The 19132-nt window shown below is 42.1% G+C and overlaps 1 protein-coding gene across 6 annotated transcripts in view; it reads right to left on the bottom strand.

Moving 5' to 3' along the window:
* LOC142014309 (uncharacterized) overlaps positions 1–18562 on the bottom strand; it is a 215985-nt gene extending 197423 nt beyond the window's left edge. For 5 of the 6 annotated variants that reach the window (XM_074996700.1, XM_074996694.1, XM_074996697.1 and 2 more), the window contains exon 1: positions 18452–18562. In XM_074996700.1, coding sequence (XP_074852801.1) covers positions 18452–18494 — 43 coding nt within the window. In that variant the 5' untranslated portion in view covers positions 18495–18562. The remainder of the gene's footprint in view (positions 1–18451) is intronic. The other variant, XM_074996696.1, reaches the window with a different exon arrangement.
* Between the last annotated feature and the right edge of the window lie 570 nt (positions 18563–19132).

Below are 19132 nucleotides of genomic sequence, written 5' to 3'. Positions count from 1 at the left end.
ACAAAATGCTCCTCCTAATGCACCCCAATATGCCATTAGCCTTCTTGGCTACAGGGGCACACTGTTTACTCATATCCAGTCTTTCATCCACCAGAACCCCTAGGTCCCTTTCTGCTGTACTGCTGCTTTACCAGTCAGTTCCCAGCCTATAACAATGCTTGGGATTCTTCCATCCCAAGTGCGGGACTCTACACTTCTCCATATTGAACCACATCATATTTCTTTTGGCCCAATACTCCAATTTATCCAGGTCACTCTGTATCCTATCTCCACCCTCCAACGTATCTACCTCTCCCCCAGCTTTGCATCATCTGCAGACTTGCTGAGGGTGCAATTCAGTCCCTCTTCCAGGTCATTAATAAAGATGTTGAACAACAACAGCCCCAGAACTGAGCCTCGTGGCACTCCGCTTGAAACCTACCGCCATCCAGATATTGAGCCATTGACCACTACCTATTGGGATTGACCATCAAGCCAGCTTTCTATCCATCTTATAGTCCATGGGTCCAATCCATACTTCCTTAACTCATGGGCAAGAACATGAGACTGTATCAAAAGCATTGCTGAAGTCAAGGTATATCACATCCACTGACTTCTCCATGTTCACAGCGTCTGTTATATCTTCATAGAAGCTAATCCAATTGGTCAGGTGTGACTTGCCCTTGCTGAATTCATGTTGGTTACTTTTGATCACTTTCCCTTCTTCCAAGTGCTCACTGGAACTGACTCACTGACAACCCAGGGTGAAGGAAAATTAAAGCTACTCCCTTCCAACTGTGATATTGCAGCCTGCCTTCCCCAACTGGTAAATCACTTCTCCAGAGCAATTCCCCACACTGGAGCAAGAGGCTAGAAACGGCATACACAAACTCACTGATCCATCAGTCTGAATCAAAGTCCTGGAACTTGGGGGTGTTGAAGCCTCTGCCTTTAGAAAGCCTCCCTTGCCTAGTATTTTATCCTTGTTCCACAGAAATGTTCCCACTGGGAATCAGTGATAGGAGCATGCTACAAAAGCTAATCCTGGATCAAATTTTGGGGTGCTGAGATCAGGGATTTTGTTCAATTCATCATAAAGCTGGGGAGAGATTTAAAACATTTAGGTGAAAAATCTGGTTTCAAATTTTAAAAATGCCTCAAGTTTTTAGGCCGTTCATCCGAGGGGATTTCATTCACATCCCTTTCTGTTATAGTATTGCCTAAATGACTCAGCAGAATTTGGGGTCCTCATGCCATGCATTCTACCTACAGCAGGATACAGACCCTGTCCTTACAATCAATATAGAAAAGACCGGCACAGAGTGGGAGGAAGAAAGTGTTATCAACATCTTGCCACCATTGACTATCAATCTCCAAAGTCCTAGTCCAGTGCTTTTACCAGAGGATCACCTCGGCTATCCTTCCCAGCCCAAAGGAGTGTAGTGCTCAAGCCAAAGAGCTAAACAGCAGGCCAGGCCCTGCGACCTTATTCTTCTGAGTCTGTCAGGTGCTTTGGATGAGTGAAGATTAAGGGAAAATGGGGAAGGGTTTAAGGAGCAGTGTTGGATAGGGGCTGAGGGAGGGAAAGGAAAAGTATAAAGCAGTGGACTGAGGGAAAGACGTATGTTACCTAAATACTGATGAAACAGGCACTGGCATGTCTTGTGTTGGAGTGAAATTTAAAACAACAGGTTCAGGGTTTAGTGTTTTGTTTTTTTATTTTATGATCAGTAGTTTAAAGTTGCATGAATCTCTATAAAAGGTATTCTCGTGACACCTACCTGACCTTATGAGACAAAGAATAGCCAAGCAGATAGCCCTCTTTTGGGAAAGGTAAAGTCATTATAGACAAAGAAAGCAGCTTGTTTAGCATGCCCATTTGGCAGGTCCTATCAATAACTGTAACAAGCAGGGTCTGAAACTATTCATTTTCATTTTCTGCTAGTAAGGTCTGAACAACACATTCATTTTAAATCTCTCTGTCCAGCTCAATTTATGAACTTCTTGAAAAGAAACAAGCAGCAGCTCAGAAAGATGAGTATCATTTCTTTCTCATAAGGGAAGCCATCTGAGGAAAGACAAGTGTGTTCTAATGGCTAGAGTAGGAGAGTGGGGGTAATCAGGTCTTCTGGGTTCTTTTCCCAACTTTGCCACTGATTCATTGTGACTTGAAGCAAGTCCCCTGAACTTTCTGTGCTTCAGGTTCATTCTCTATGACATTATTGTCCTGTGGGATTGTGTCTCACTGAGGTCTTGTAATGCTCAGTTAATTAAGGTTTAGAGAGGGCTTTTTTTAATATCTGCAGGTGGAAGGTACTAATGAAGAACGAAGTAGTTACAGCAGTAATAATAATACAGCAGTGACGCATACCAATGCCACTCTAAAGTTGTAAGATTTAATGATGAAATATCTTGTGCTATTTACTGTGTGCTAACTAGGCAGCAAGCCATTTTTCCCAGTGTTTAAGATACCATAAACCTAAGGTTTCATGGGATTTGGTTTATACAGCCTCGTTATGGGTAAAAAAGAGGATCCTTGTCCCTACTATGTACAAAGTTAGTAATGTGGATTAACACTGAATTTGTTTAAGAAATTAAAATAAATAGGCTATATGCAATCTGTAGTTATGTATCCCTTATTAAAAACAAACAAACCCCCCTCCTTCAGCTCAGGAATTACAGTGTTCTACTGTAGAAGTAGCCCTGTTGATGTGTAATGTATAGCCCTGGCCACACAATGTTCCTCCTGTAATTATCAAGACAGAAGCTAATAAGGGTCTGGCAAGTGTCTTACTTATCTAGACAGAGAACTGTCTGTCTATATAGTATTCATCTTCATAGTATAACATTTTTCCCTGGAAATATTCACTGTTTTATCACAGACTATTTTATGGCAGCAAAATTTTGGTCATAACAAAATTATGGTTTTCAAATCAGAACATTAAAATGGTATCTTATCAAAATGAAAGAATTTTGTTCTGTCATCCTAACATAATTCTGTTTTTGTGAAAAATAAAATCTCATGGGTTTTCTGCAAAATTGGATCTGTTTATTAAAATCAAAACAAAATGGTCCCAGCAAGATATTTAAGCATGAGCCCTAATTTTAAGCATCAGGGTATCCTGTGGTTGAATTGGCAGGCAACCAGAAGACCTAAAATTTATAGATTTTCAAATGCAATTGTGAACATTTTGCACAGGGCTAAATGCCTATGTCTCATATATGTGTCAGATGAATGGCCTGCTCCTGCAAACATCTGTACACAGGAATAATTTCAATGGGACAATGCACATCAGTAAAGCTATTCATGTGTGTAACTGTTTCCAGAATGGGGTTCTTAGGATGTAAAATCCTTGGAGCCAGGACCATAAGGTTGATTAATCACTATCCTGCATCTAGTGCAATCATTCTCACCAGTACAAAATGGGTATAAATGACTATCGCCCTAGTTTGGTAATATTTTATACTCGCTGTGCACTAGGACTGTACAAGATGCAGAGCAATGATGAAGCAGCTCCTACAGCTGTCTCTATGGTCCCAGTACGGGTAGCAAGGACTAAAGGGAGTATATTTACTAATGGGAGTCAGTGTGGACAAGCGTGGATCCTATCCTAGCAATGATCCCAAAGTTGGTGTTCAGTAAAGAACTTATAACCATCTTCCTTTTTTTGCCTTGTTCAAGAACTAAAGGGCTCAATGTTATGTTATATTCTGTGATCTGACAGACAAAAATAAAACAGTGGATTTAATAGGAACAGTAAATAATAATGATAAAAACTTCTTACACGTATCTATCTCCATATAGCTACAAAACACTGTTCAAACACTAAATAATGCATTCTAACTAAAGAGACTTTGAAGAAACTAAAGGTCCCTTGTGCTTAGTAGGAGTTTTGCTATTTACTTCAGTGGAGCTGGCCTTGGCCCTAAAAGCACTAACGTGTAAGGGCCTAACCCAACATCAGACGCAGCATCAGACTCAAAGAGTTCTTATATATGTACGTTGCCCTAATAAAGTCAATGGAACGACCTGTAGAGTAGAGGTTGTAAAAATTTTTGGGAAGAAGGGGCCTCTGGAAGGAGGACTTCCTTCTGGAAGCCCCCCCAGGACCGCGCTTCTACACGGTGTTTTGGAGTCCGGAAGAACTGTCTTCCGGACTCCAAATCACGTGATGTTATGCTAATGAGGCACAGGGAATTTGCATCCACACCTCATTAGCATCTTTCACTCCATGTACTGTCTACACTTGCATTCGTCTTTCAAGAGGTATGCAAATGAGGTAAATTGAAAATGCAAATGATGTATAAATTTGTGTGCCTGACACCTCATTTGCATATTCTTATTTCAAAATAGCTTATTTCGAAACAAGAAAACCAGTGTAGACACTGCTCTTTCAAAAGTAAACCCCATCTTTGAAAGAATCCTTCCTCCCTTCCTCCTCACTGGTTTTCTTCTTTTGAAAGAAGCTATTTTGAAATAAGAATATGTAAATGAGGTGTTGGATATGCAAATTTGTACGTTTGCATTTTTATTTAAGTCATTTGCATACCTCTTTTGAAAGAAGAATGCAAGTGTAGACACAGCCAGACAGTCACATTTTGTTTCCAAGTTGCTGCAGCCTGTCACAGAAGAGACTAAGGGCTGGTCTAGATGGCAAGTTAGTAGTGTAGCAAGATGGATTATCAACCACAGAACAGAAGTGTAGGACTGTAAGGGATCTCAGTCCCCTGCACTTAAGGCATGACTATATAATAACCGGAATAGGGTTCAGCAATCTTTCTAAGGCAGCATGCTGAAATTTTACTTTTTGACCTCTGTGTATGGTCCAAGTGCTGGAAGTACTTTTTAAAGTCACTAATGGTCCTACTTACAACAGCTTCATTTATAAATAAATTAAGATTCAGAGTTTTACTGTGTAGGTGGTAGCTGGTACCATTAGCTTTGTTGTTGTTGTTAATCCACTGGCAGCATGGCTTTGAGCAGGCTCTCAGGTGCATGGGGGTTGGGGGCAGGGTGAGCTCCTGCCTCACGTGCTAGTGAAAGTCAGGTCACGTGCCACTCTTGACACCCATGTCAGGGGTTGCTGACCCCACACTAGACTATTCCTGACAGGTATTTGCCTATCTTTTTCTTAAAAACCTCCAGTAGTGAAGATTTCACAACTTCCCTGGGCACTTTGTTCCAGTGCTTAATCAACCAGACAATTAGGAAGTATTTCTTACACTAGGGTATCATGCACTGACTGACTGTAAAAACCCTGCTACTATGCACTAAAAGTTCCATAGTGTGCTTTCACCTACTCCGATTCTCTAAAATAACATAAAATTTGCATAGAAATAAATGCAGTTCAAACTATGATACCAGTCAAATATTAGTGAGTTACAGACATGGCTGTGATCAGTAAACGTAAATATCAAAATAATTTGAAAAAATAAATTCCCTTAATAAAAGAGAGTAAGAACATAATCACATATGTAAATACATACCTACATAATCAAATATGTATTTTAGTAGGGCTATCAATTAATCCCTGTTAACTCAAGTGATTAAAAAATGAATCAGAATTAAAACATTAATCACAATTGCCGTTTTAATCACAGTGTTAAATAGTCGAATATCAATTGACTTTTGTTAACTATTTTGGAGATTTTTCTGCATTTTGATTTCAGTAATAAAACAGAACAAAAAGTGTACATTGCTTACTTTATTATTTTTATTACAAACATTTACACTGAAAAAATGATAAACAAAAGCAATAGGATTTTTCAAATCACCTTATACAAGTACTTGAGTACAACCTCTTTATCGTGAAAGTCCAATCTACAATGTAGATTTGTTTTTGTTACAGAATTGAACTCAAAATCAAACTTTAAAGCCTATGATCCCACTCAGTCCTATTTCTTGGACGAGGACTATAACCACTAGGAGAGAGAAGTTTGTTTACATTTATAAGAGGTCACCCTGGCTACTTTATATTTATTACAATGTCACCTGAAAGTGACACCAGGCTTTCTCATGGCACTTTTGTAGTACATTGCAAGTGTTTACATGCCAGATATGCTAAACAAGCATTTGCCCCTTCATGCTTTGGCCACCATTCCAGAAGACATGCTTCTATGCGATGATGCTCATTAAAAAAATGCATTGTTTAAATTTGTGACTGAACTCCTTGGGGGAGAATTGTATGCCTTCTGCTTTGTTTTACCTGTATTTTTACAATATATCTCATGTAATAGTCATCTCGGATGATGACCCAGCATGTTATTCGTTATAAGAACATTTCTGCTGCAAATTTGATCGAGTCAAAGACGTTACCAATGTGAGATTTCTAAAGATAGATGTAGCATTTGGCCTAAAGTTTAAAAACCTGAAATACCTTCTAAAATGAGAGGGATAAAATGTGAAGCATGTTTTCAGAAGCATTAAAAGAGCAGTACTCCAATGCAGAAGCTATAGCACCCAAACCACCAAAAAAGAAAACCAACTTTCTGCTCGTAGGCTCTGACTCAGGCAAGACAAATGAACATCATTGTGTTGGACAGTTATCAAGCAGATCCCATCATCACTGTGGAGGTATGTCCTCTGGAATGGTGGTTGAAGCATGAAGGAACATTTGAACATTTAGCACATCTGGCCAGTAAATATCTCCCAACACTGGCTACAACAGTACCAGGCAAATACCTGTTCTCACTTTCAGGTGATGTTTTAAACAAGAAGCAGGCAATGTTATCTTCCATAAATGTAAACAAACTTGTTTGTCTGACTGATTGGCTGAACAAGAAGTAGCCCTGAGTGGACTTTGTAGACTCTAAAATTTTACGTTGTTTTTGAAAGTAGTAGTTTTACATAATTCTACATTTGTAAATACAACTTTAATGATAAAAAGACTGCACTATAATACTCCTCAGTTGGGAAATGCAGAATACTATTTCTTTTGTTTTTTACAGTGCAAACATTTATAATAAAAAATGTAAAGAGTATTGTGTATGTATTCTGTGTTGTAATTAGGATGCATATATTTGAAAATATCCAACATATTTAAATAAATGCCATTAGTAGTAGTAGTAGTAGTAGTAGTAGTAGTAGTAGTAGGCATCCTTCAGTCTGCATAGGCTATGGTTGCTTAATAGTATGATTAATCACATGATTAATCATGATTAAAGCTTAATTGCTTGACATCCATAATTTTTATTGGAAAGCAACTGACTAGAGTAGATAATGGCTCTAACACAGACTGTCTGTACAAAAGATACTGTACTACTGGAGACAGTAAGCAGATTTAATTTATCTCTGCTAAAAATAGTATAAGAAGTATCAAATGTGTGTTTCTAATCTGATACCTCCAGGTTTGGGATTTGGTATATCTTGTTTTATCATCTCCTGATTGTTCTAAATTTATATATAAACATTAAATGTGGCTTTTATGGGAGTTTGCATATGTACCTTTTCCCTTTATAGAATAAGAAGATACAGTGGTACTGGCAGCTAATTCTTCAGCTGTTTTCTGCAAAAACCCTAGAATTTTCAGGTGCCTCAGTGGTTCCTGGAATCACGGTTAAAGTTTCTTCCCACCCACCTCTATCCCCCAAATCTGAGACAGCACTGCAGGTGAGCCAGAAGTAGCCAAAGGGTTGTGGGAAGACCAGGGGTTCTGCCTAATGTAGCCCCCATGTGACAGCACAAAGTTCCTGCCACACTCTACGCACCAGAAACTACAAGCCAGAAGAGCCACGCAGAAGTAAAGGTGATAATACACCATCTACCTTACTTTTGTGCTGCTGCAGTATTTTCTTCAGAGCTGGGTGTTTTGCCAGCACCTGCCAATATCAAGCCACCCAGACAGTGTTAATTTGTGCCAGACCTGAGCTCTGACATCTCTTTCAATACAAATAAAACTGGGTGAGACACTCAGGCCCAGAGGTGATGGAATGGGAGCCCAGAGAGCCCCTGGGGCCCTGGAGTGTTGGAAGGGGGACATCAAAGTACAAGACCAGCCAGAGTGCCGTTTTGCCTACGGCTCCTCCTCACAATGGAAAGCTACTTTCATTGGTTACCTGCTCAGAAGCCCCAGGTCTTCCTTTCTCTCCACACATCTCTCTACAATGTTTCATCTATTAATTCTTTCTTCCCTATTGTAACTCTCAGGGCAGGACTTAGGTGGTCAGTAATGCTATTTCCCGGCCCTGAGCAATAACTCTTTTTTCTCTGTGGTGCGAGGGAAGAAGTTAGGAACAGAGGGATTATGGAGACATTTAGAAGGAAAAAAGATTGAAGGAGAGAAATGAGGAGACTAAACCATTGTGGGAAGGGGGGGAGGAAAAATCCAAGAGAAAGACACATGGATGAATCAGTACTTGACGGCAGAAAAATTATGACTGAGAAAAGAAAAGGTAGCAAAGAAAACACTCATCCCAAACTCTATTGAGCAATGTAGCTTGTTTTGCCAGTGCTAAAATTGCATGTGTCCCTGTCAGCCACCAACAAGAAATTGCAAGTATTCACTGTGGGCGCTACTTCCGAGAAGTGATGATACAGCAGCAGGTTTCCACAGGTCATACCAAACCACAAGGACAGGTGTGCAGTAAAGCTGACTCCACTCATGTATATTGATAAAGTACAAAAGCAGAGACAGTTGCTGTATTATACATTATCACTTTCATTAACTTAAGTAGCCTGCACTGGCAAGCTCATGAAAAATAATGGGTGGCCTTGCAGTGAAAGGTAACTATTTACCTTGCAGGTGAACTGAAATTCTCCTTTCCTGTTAAAGCCTGAGTTCAGGGTCCCATACTTTTTCCCCCCCTGCAGCAGTTGCTGAGCATACTCACAACACATGCTGTGCAAGCATTGTTGCTCCCTCTCGCTTTTCTGAGCATTAGGCATCCATCAGAGCAAAAACTGTAGCCAGGGAAACACAGAACTTGAACTCACATCTCAGCAGAGAAGTTAAAAAAACAACAACAAACCATGGATTCTGCACAGTGATTCTCTTAGTGATAGGAGATTTTGATTGAACGGTTGTATTTATTTACTTTAAAAACCATTTCGGTTCGCTTGTGGGCACAGTCAAATTAACCACTACTTCATAAAATCTATTTCCCCTTGTCTATGCCCTCTGCAGCAGGACTGCCTACATGTACCTTTCAGAGCATCTACAATGCTAATGACTTGAACATCTCTCAGGCTATGCCTGCACTAGAGGGTTTTGTTGATACAACCTGCGGAGCACCCAGATTCCCAAGGTATTCTGTCCACAGTAGATCAACAGAATGCAGATTTATCACGCTTCCCATGAGGAAGAATGCCTCTGTCAACAGAGATCTGTCAACAGAAAGCCAGTTTGGACGTTCCAGGTGGGGGCCCTTCTGTCAACAGAAAAGGCCTCCAGGGTGCTGTGCAGGCGCCCTGGGGGACACTGTCCACAGCAAGTAGTGCTCTATGGTGCCTGCTTCTGCCCATTCTTAAAATCACAGGGAGACCAGGAAACCCTGTGACAGGAAGCTGAGACCATGGAGGTAGCAGGGATATGGGCTGCAGTCCCCCACACCCTCAGAGTCACTCCTTTCCAGACAGCATTACCTGATGGCAGAGAGCCAGGCACCCTGAAACCCCCAGGACCCTTGAGTGAGCAGACTGAGCAGTCCCAGGAACCACCCTGGGAGCAGGCCAGAGGTCCAGGACCTTCTGGACTTGTGGAGTGAAGAAGAGACCCCCCTTGACTCCAAGTCTAAGCAGTACAATGTCCCCACATATGCCCATATGGCCAACATACTTGCAGAATGGATAGAGTAGATGTGGGCAAAGGTGAAAGAACTTTGGCCGGGCTACACCTGGGCCCGCAATACCAGCCAAAGATCAGGGCAGGAACCACCATCTTCCTGTAGCACAGAGAGCTGCACCAGCTCCAGGGAGGCCGACAACACATCCCCTCCAGCTGCCCCCATCGACATGGTGCAGGTTGACACCACAGAGTTTTTCCAGAATAGTTTATTCCAGAGTTATTAATCCAAAATAAACTGTAAACTATTCTGGAATAATGTGTCCACACTACAGGGAAGCCCCAAAAGAAGTAAAACTTATTTTGAAATAGTGTGTCCACAGACAATAGAGCCTATTTCAGATTAGAGCACTGCTTCCAGGGTCTCTAACCCAAAATACTATGGCTGCGTCTACACTACATTCCCTTTCAGAAGGGGAATGCAAACGAGGCTGATTGGAAATGGAAATGAGGCACTGATTTACATATTACATGCTTCATTTGCATAATTGCGGCCATTCACTCTTCCAGAAGTGCTCTTTTCTGAAAAAAAACAAGCAGTGTAGATGGGCTTCATTTGAAAGGAAATACCACTTTCAAGAGCACCCTTTTTCCTCATATTTTTCAGGAAGAAGGGTTCTTTCAAAAACAGGGTTTTGTTTTCAAAGAAGTGCCATCTACACTGCTTGTTTTTCTTCCGAAAACAGCACTTCCTAAAAAGCGAGTGGCCACCATTATGTAAAGGAGATATATGATATGTAAATCAGTACCTCACTTGCATTTCCGATTGGCTGCATTAGCATTCCCCTTCTGAAAGGGGAATGTAGTGTAGACTCACCCTATGTATATACAGCAACATTATTTTGGAATAAGCTATTCTAGAATAGTTTACTTGGAAATAGCCTTCATTCCCTATCTTTACAGTCCCTATTCCAAAATATCTATAGGCGCTATTCCTCATAGAATGAGGTTTATAGAATTTAAAATAAACTGTCCACTATTTTGAAATTTTTTTGAAATAGCAGTGTTGCTGTGTAAACCCTTGCAAAGTTTTCTTGTGTAGACAGACCCATAGGGAACTTGTACACACCATGTTCTGTGCAGTGCTCAGGACACTCATTGCAGGACAGAAAATAACAATTACTAGCAAGAACATATGGTCAGAGCTTCAGCCCCCAATAGGCTAGAAGCAGCTGATACCTAGTTCAAGGTCATCAGTCAGCTCTGACAGATAATGGATAGAAATCTGAAACTCTATTGCAAATATAAGAAAAAATAAGCTTGTGGAATACAGCAATGAAAAGGTTAGGTGGAGTTCAAACTTTCAGTTGAACTATATACCAGTTGTGCACACTTATCTAGAAATCTCAAGAACTGAGCAATTAAAACAAAACTGTTTGTACTTTTGTTTCAATTTAGAGAGACACGTAAGAACCAGAGCTCAAAGAACAGGCTTAGGCATAAAAAAAAATAAACAAAAAAAAAACAAAACCCAACCTATCCAAGCTAGAGCTCAGAGCATTTCTAATCCAACCAGGTGTCTTGTTGGCACCTAACATTTTTGCATCATAAAATTAAGCACAGACCTAGAAAGATTGAGAGTTTTCTTTTCCTATTTTGTTTTTAATAAATCAATACCATTTCAAGACAAGATGAAGCAGTGAGAAAGAGATGAAGTACTCTACCCAGGACCACAAAGTCTGGAAGCTATGCCAGCTACAGTACCTTTCAATGCTATTCCATATCCCATTGTGAGGAATGAAAAATTAAAAAGCTTCTTTGACAAAACTGAATGAGGCACCAATGATAAAGTAAATTTTTAAAAAGGCATCATGGAGAAATAATGTGAAGCTGATGCCATCTGCTCAGAAAGAAAAGGCACAGAGAGGCCCATAGAAAACATTTGCTGTAATTTCTATCAATAGGCACCGTCTGTTTTCTTGCATTGTGTGGGAATTCTGGTTTTACTATGAATGCACATGGTTCTGCTTTGGGCTGACCAGCCAGATGTTTCAAACTGGAAAGCCTACAGGTGTTCAATATATTTCTACCACTTTTTTAAAGCATAGAGTCATCCTATAACATGGTCACATTCGCTTGGTTTGAGACTGTGAACAATAGAGTTTCATGTTCAGGCAGGCCCTATTCACTGTACATTTTGTTTAAATGGATTTGGAGGTCTCCATGTTGATGAAATGGAAGCACGTAGAGATGAATAAGAAAGGCTAATTACAAAACACATATAGGCTATATCTAAACTAGCACACTACGTTGAAGTAGCCTATTTTGACGTAAGAACATCGAAATAGGCTACTTCAACGCGTATTGTCTACACGTCCTCCAGGGCTGGTGCCTTCAACAGCCAACACCGAAGTAGCAACAGAGAACGTCGAAAGGAGCCGCCCCAGAAGGAAATGCGGAGCAACCACACACACAAGCATTCCCCGTCAAAATAAGGGGCCAGCAAAGCCCTAAGCCACTCCCTTAAAGGGCCCCTCCCAGACACACTCGGCCTGCACAGCATGAGATCCACAGAGCTAACAACCGGTTGCAGACCCTGTGCACGCAGCATGGACCCCCAGCTGCAGCAGCTACAGCAGCAGCAGCCAGAAGCCCTGGGCTAAGGCTGCTGCACACGGCGACCATAGAGCCCCTCAGGGGCTGGACAGAGCATCTCTCAACCCTTCAGCTGATGGCCGCCATGGAAGACCCCGCTATTTCGACGTAGTGGGAAGCGGATTGTCTACACACACCCTACTTCAACGTTGAACATCGAAGTAGGGCGCTATTCCCATCTTTGGATAGGAATAGAGATTTCGACGTCTCGCCACCTAATGTTGATTTCAACATCGAAATAGCTCACAGCGCATGTAGATGCGACACGTACTATTTCAACGTTGTGCCAGCTACTTCGAAGTAGCCAGCTAGTGTAGACTCACCCATACTATCTAAGATTACTATCTAACATTTTGGGAGTAAGGGCACTTCAAAGTTGCACGGGTACCTCAAAGTGCTTGCAGCTACATGGCTTGCCAGCACTTTGAGGTTATCAATTTAGAAGTCTGTGCTGCAAAAATTAGCCTAATGTGGTGTTGCATATGCATCATGGCATCTCATCGCTATTCCCCGTTCGGGCTGATTACTATGCCCTCTTTGAAGAAGAGGGCTAGTGTAGACAAGCCCACAGTGTAGTTGTAAGTACCACAAGATCTGAGTTCTAATCCTAAACTTAATCTTCATTCTCTTTATTGCCTCTTGCAAATCACTTAGCCTTTTTGTGTCTCAGTTTTCCCATCTGTAAAATGGGGGGAATAACAAACACATTGCAGGGGTATAGTAACATTTCACCCTTCTGGAGTAGCTAGATTTTTGCACCCATATCTACATACTACTGTATGTTCAGGAAAGCCTGCTGTAGGGAAATTTTCCATCATTGCTAACACCAATGTGACTACAGCACCCAGCACCACAGAGTCCTGATTTTGATGAGGTATAGTAAACCCCAATTTAACAGACTAATGGGGGGAAGAGGTACCCGTTAATGTCCAAAGTCTGTTATATCCGTATGGTTCTACTGTATGATGATGCACTGACCTTCCCAGTCTATCACTCACTCCTGTCCTCTGCCTCCCACTTCCCTTCACCCATCCTGCTCCATTCTTCCCCTCACACCTCCATCTGCCTCTCTCAATTACCAGGAGAGGAGCTAAATGCCAGCCTGGCCCCTTCCACCTGCTGGAGCTCTCAGCACTGCGGCTCCTCCAGCCCCCAGCTCTGAGCCACCACGTGAAAGTAGAGCATGGCCACCGCCAGCCTGCCAGTGGGCAGCAGCCTCTGACACCGTGGCTGCTGCTCAGCGCTATTGCAGACAGCAGCTGTCGGGCACCGACATGCTCCACTCACACAGGGCTGTGTGGGGAGAGCTCCTGTGCCCCGCCGCAGCCCCCCTCCTCTCCGCCAGCTCCCTCTGGCCCTGGTGACCCCAGCCACTGTGATGGTCCCTCTAGCCCTGGCAGCCCCAGCCACTCTGGCAGCTCCTGTAGCCCCAGCAGCAGTTCTGGTGAGTCTCCAACATTTATCTGGGGGAGACGGAGGGGCTGGCAGACAGGGTCCATTATTTTTGAAGTCCATTATATCAGGGTCCATTAAATCTAGGGTTCACTGTACTTCAGCTCTGCCTACATTAGAGGGTTTTGTCAACAAAACTGGCATTTCCAAGGCATTCTGTTGACAGTAAATTGACAGCATGCAGCACTTTTATCAACAACGTTCTGCCATTCCCCCAGGAGGCAAAACAGCTCTGTTGACAAACATCTGTTGACAGAAAGCCAGGCTGGACATTCTGGTGGGGTAGGGGACCTTCTGTTGACAGACAGGGCTTCCAAGACACTGGGCAGCCCTGTCTACTGTGCTTCAGGTTGGCCATTTTGTCGAGAGAATGGCTGGGCAGTCCAGCTGCTCTCTGTCGACAGAGCAGATCGCTGTTTTGTTCCACTTTGAAGTCTGGCCACAATCTGTCAACAGAAGTTTTGTCAGAAGACATCTTCCAACAGTAACTTCTGTCAACAGATCTCTCTAGTGTAGACATAGCTTATTATATAGATTGGAGTAGCACACAAAGGCTATCGATAAAATAACAACAACAACAACAACAGCAACAGACCTTTGTGGGTAAAGTATTATTCTACAGCTGGAAGTCACTGCATTTTAACTGACTTTCTTTAGGTTCTACAGTAGGATGGCTTAAGAGCTGCTTTGACTGGCAGGTAAATAATTATATTTTGAGATTAAAAGCATTTTGAAATTTCTGCTGTTGTTAATTTTATATGCCATGTTCTGCCGGCTTCGTAGCTCCTCTCCATATATTTTTTTGTTGGATGCTGAAATCTATTTGATGTGAACAATAACAGCAATTTTAATGGATATTTGTAATTCCTTGTTTTCGGCATAATAGATAAAAGCCATTTTAATTAAATCACTTGCATGTGCACTGATCAGTGGCAGGAAGGTTAAGAGAATTTTTTCAGAGGAGCGAAGAGGGACAGAAAAATACATTGAAAGAAATAACATCCTTCAGGGCACCAGCCATTTCCTGCATCAGGGCTTCATGCTGGCTTCTGGTGATTACACAAACATAGCCTGATGAGTCCCAAATTATAAACAATTATTATCATGTACTTGTCTTTCAGGTTCCCAAGATATGACACAAGTAAGGGTGAGATTTACTTTTAAAAATGATACAATATTATAGCATTATGTACAGGTTTTTTTCATGGCTTCTTCCAGGGTAGTATTGGAATCTTGTGGATATCATTGAATTTAACCTTACAGCACCCCTTGAGAGGTAAGGAAGTATCTCAATTTCCATATTACAGATGGGGAAACTTAGGCCCAGAGGGACAGACCTTGGTTATGTACACAAAATTATTGCTGACTTCAATGAACTACAATTTGGCCCTGGGAGAATACATTTCTGTCTCAATTTCATAGAGGACATCTATGGCAGAACTAGGAATTAAATCCAGTTTTCCCAAGTTCCACAAGCTTTAACCACAAGATTATCCACAAGTAAAAAATGCAAAGAAGAAGAAAGGTAGGACTAATGTAAAATAGGAACCAAATGTAAGTCAGAGCCAATGCACAGAAGACCAGGGAAAAAACCCACCCAGCAAGCTAAAGATAGCATACAGTTAATTAATTAATGCAATAAGATGTCCTATAAAGTCAGTTTCATCACTCTGTAGACCCAAGGTCTATGTCTACATGGCCCTTTTACTGTGCTGCAAAGTTCTGGCTCAGGATGTGAAAAACACCTGGTCTGGCTATGGTCTGAAGAAGTGGGTCTGTCCCATGAAAGCTCACCTAGTAAACCATTTTGCTAGTCTTTAAAGTGCTACTTGACTGCTTTTTGTTTTGATAGTGTATAGACTATCATGGCTTCCTCTTTGTTACTACCCCTGCTGAGTGCAGCAAGTTAGAGTGCTGTAAAGCACCAGAGTAAATGGGCTCCTGTTAACTACTTCCCTTGCTGAAGTGGTTTACATCAAGTGCTGGGAGAGCTCTCTCCCATGCTCCTGCCATGACCGTGCTTCCATTTTAAAGGGCTGCCATGGCTGCGCTTATATTTTAGAAGTGTAGACAAAGCTAAGGTGAATTCCAATCTTCCGGAATCTCTCCCATCCTCGATGACTTTTCAAAGATGATAGCTAATGGCTTACACACGTCTTCAATCAGCTCCTTGAGTATTCATCAGGCCCTGGTAACTTGAAGACATCCAAGTTTTCTAACTAATTTTTAATTTGTTCTTTTCCTATTTTAAAATCTGAACCTACCTCATTTTCTCCAGCATTTGCTATGATAGGCACCCACTCACCATCAATCTTCTTGGTGAAAACTGAAACAAAGTCATTTAGTACCTCTGCTATTTCTCCGCTTTCCATTACTGTTATCCCCTCTGCATTGAGTTAATGTTCCTACGCTCTCCTTGGGTATCCTTTTGCTTCTAATATATTTCCAAAATATTTTCTTGTTACCTTTTATGTCTGTGGTTTGAGCTAATTTTGTGCCTTTGCCTTTCTAATTTTGCATCTATACACTTTTCTGCAGAGGTGAAAGTAAGCCACTGTACCCAGGCGCTCTGTTCCGGTAACAAGGAGCTGGCTAGCTGTGGCACTTGGCTGTAGGAGGAGACAAGGCCTCCCCCAGCCCAGTTCCTGGGGTTCTTTTGCAGGCTGCCATGGCAACAAGCAGGTGAAAGGGGCTGGCTGGGGTTGTCCCCTGCCACTGGCTGGGGACTGCCCAGGGCCCTCCCACAGGGTATCATTTCAGAAGAGCAGAGGGGCTGCAGCTGTGTGTACTGTGATGGTGCTGCTGTTCAGCCCCTTTCCTGGATTATCAGGGAGCAGGGGGAGAGTGCACAGCTTGCTGCATTCCTCTCACTGCCAGCTCCTAAGGAGAGGGGCAAAGAAGAGCTTCATGTAAGCTGTGCACTTTCCCTTTACTCCATGATCTTCTCTTTGAGGAAGGGGGAAATGAACAGCAGCTTCCCAGTATGTGCGGCTTCAGCCCCGCCCCCCCGGCTTTCCTGAAATGGCACTCTTTTCCCCCCACGCTGCACTCATCCATGAGCCCCTCTTCACACCCTCTCTGGCTCCTGCAGCCCCCAACACCTTTACTCCGCTGCCCTGAGCCCCTCCTCATACCCCCAACCCTGATTCCTACACCCCACATGCCTCAACCCTCTGCCCTGGGTCCCCCACAAACTCAAGTTCCTTCTCTGACTCTTGCACCCCCCACACATTCCCACCCTTCCCTGAGCCCCACCACACACTCAAATTTCTTACATGTGCTGTCATATTGTTCCCCACCATCCAATACCAGTAAGAAACTTGTTACTTTCACCCCAACTTTTGCTATTTAGTCATATTTATTCTTTGTAACTTGACCTAGTTTTAATTTTTTTGTAGGATTCCTTTCTGAATTTTAGATCATTCTAGATCTCCTGGTTATGTCAGCATGGTCTCTTGGCATCCTTCTATTTCTTCTGTGTAGAAGAATAGTTTGAACTTGTTCCCTTAATAATGTCTCTTTGAAAAACTGTCAACTGTTTTCAATTGTTTTTCCCCTTCGACTTGCTTGCTTTGGGATTTTACCTATCAGCTCTCTGAGTTTGTTAACGTCTGCGTTCTTAAAATACATTGTCTATTTTGCTCTTTTCCCTCCTACCTTTCCTAAGAATCACAAACTCTACCATTTCATGATCACTTTCACCCAAGCTACCTTCTAGTTAGAAATTGTCATCCAGTTCCTTGCCGGAGTCCCCTGAAGTAGAGACCTGATATGTTTACAGACAATTATTTGCTGGACCCCGCCCCCCCCAGTGCTGTTTGGAACATTCAATACATAACCTTGCAATAATTCAGCTTCCTTTTTTAACATAATCACTGTAATTGTTTCTAGAAAACAAATCTGTCTCCTCCAGAAGGAAATGGTTGCAATGGAGAATATGGTGGAGATAAACAAAGATTCTGACCCTCCCTCCCTCCCGCTGCCCCGGTCAGAGTGATACAGAGTGTGACCTGCTGCAGTCTACGAGCAGGTCATGACAGCTAAAGGAGATTGTGTGCTCTGCTCTCACTGACCAAAACAGCCTTTTTATTCAGTGTTTTGAAACATCTGGCCAATATTTGCAATAGTTACTCAGAGGAAGTCTCACATGCCATCTCCTCCCTAACAAATTCCTACAAAACACATACATGCGTCTACCTACCTTTCACTTTGATAGTGCCAAAACTACATAGGAAACTATTAAACTCATTGAAGCATACTGCAGAGCTAAGGTAATAAACCTAAGATAATAAAATAATATTTATTCTTTATTAGCACTTTAAAAATTGCCACATAAGCAATGACTAATCAATCCATCTTCACTCCAGCACCATGAAGTTGACATTAGACTCAGAAAAACTTGCCCAAAGCCACATAATGACTCCATAACTAAACAGGGTTCAGAACTTAAGAGCTCCTGGTCGCTCCCTGTCCCACAGGTCAGGCCCTTACCTTAGTGACAAAGGACACAAATGTTTTATTTTCTTCACCTCCTTTCCATGCGTCATTGTGAAAAGGCCGCACATGACTGTAACTTCCTTCAGCCACAGACCAAAGCTTTGTAAATTCATTCTCTTATTTGTCTACTGCAATTAACATTCACTTACTTGCTTTTATGGAAGTACACACATTCTGTGAAGTATTGTCCATACCGACAGGAAGGCATGAACCCAGCTTTGAAGAGATTACTGTCTAAGCATATAACCTAGCGGTGTGACTGCCAGCTCACACAGATATTTTTGCACTAGCTCTCATTGAGCTAGAAATAGTAGTGTAGTCATATGGCATCAGTGATCTGGGCTAGGTACCCTTCTTACAGGCACACAGGGTTCAGAACGATTGTACTCTATGTGGTGAGCTCATTTTGCTGCTGCCCCAGCCTATGCTAGCGAGGCTACACTATGATTTTTAGCACACGAGCTTGATAAGAGTTAGCACAAGCACATCTGTGGGAGCTGGGAACTACCCACTAAGCTCCTAGAGGGGATGTACCCCAGGGAGATATCCAGCGCGACCCACCCAAAAGGTTCAGAAATCACAACTCAGACTCAGAAATCATGAGGCTCACCCCCAAATGTTTTTTTCAAAAAAAAAATCCTGCATTTTGATCTTTTTATTTTGATCTTTCCATCTTAACCTATCCCAAAAGGCTGATGCCATCACGTCCACAGGATCACCATGGAGTTGCAAGATTGGCAGAATTGTTTGAACTATTCCTGCACATGAGTAGTCCTTACTCACATACAGCATTCCATGGGCTATAACCATGAATAAAGAATATTTGCTTG

The sequence above is a fragment of the Carettochelys insculpta genome, chromosome 6, assembly GCF_033958435.1.
Source record: "Carettochelys insculpta isolate YL-2023 chromosome 6, ASM3395843v1, whole genome shotgun sequence".
NCBI lineage: Eukaryota > Metazoa > Chordata > Testudines > Carettochelyidae > Carettochelys > Carettochelys insculpta.
Note: the sequence above shows the minus strand (reverse complement) of the source record. Positions and strands in the feature narration are given on the sequence as shown.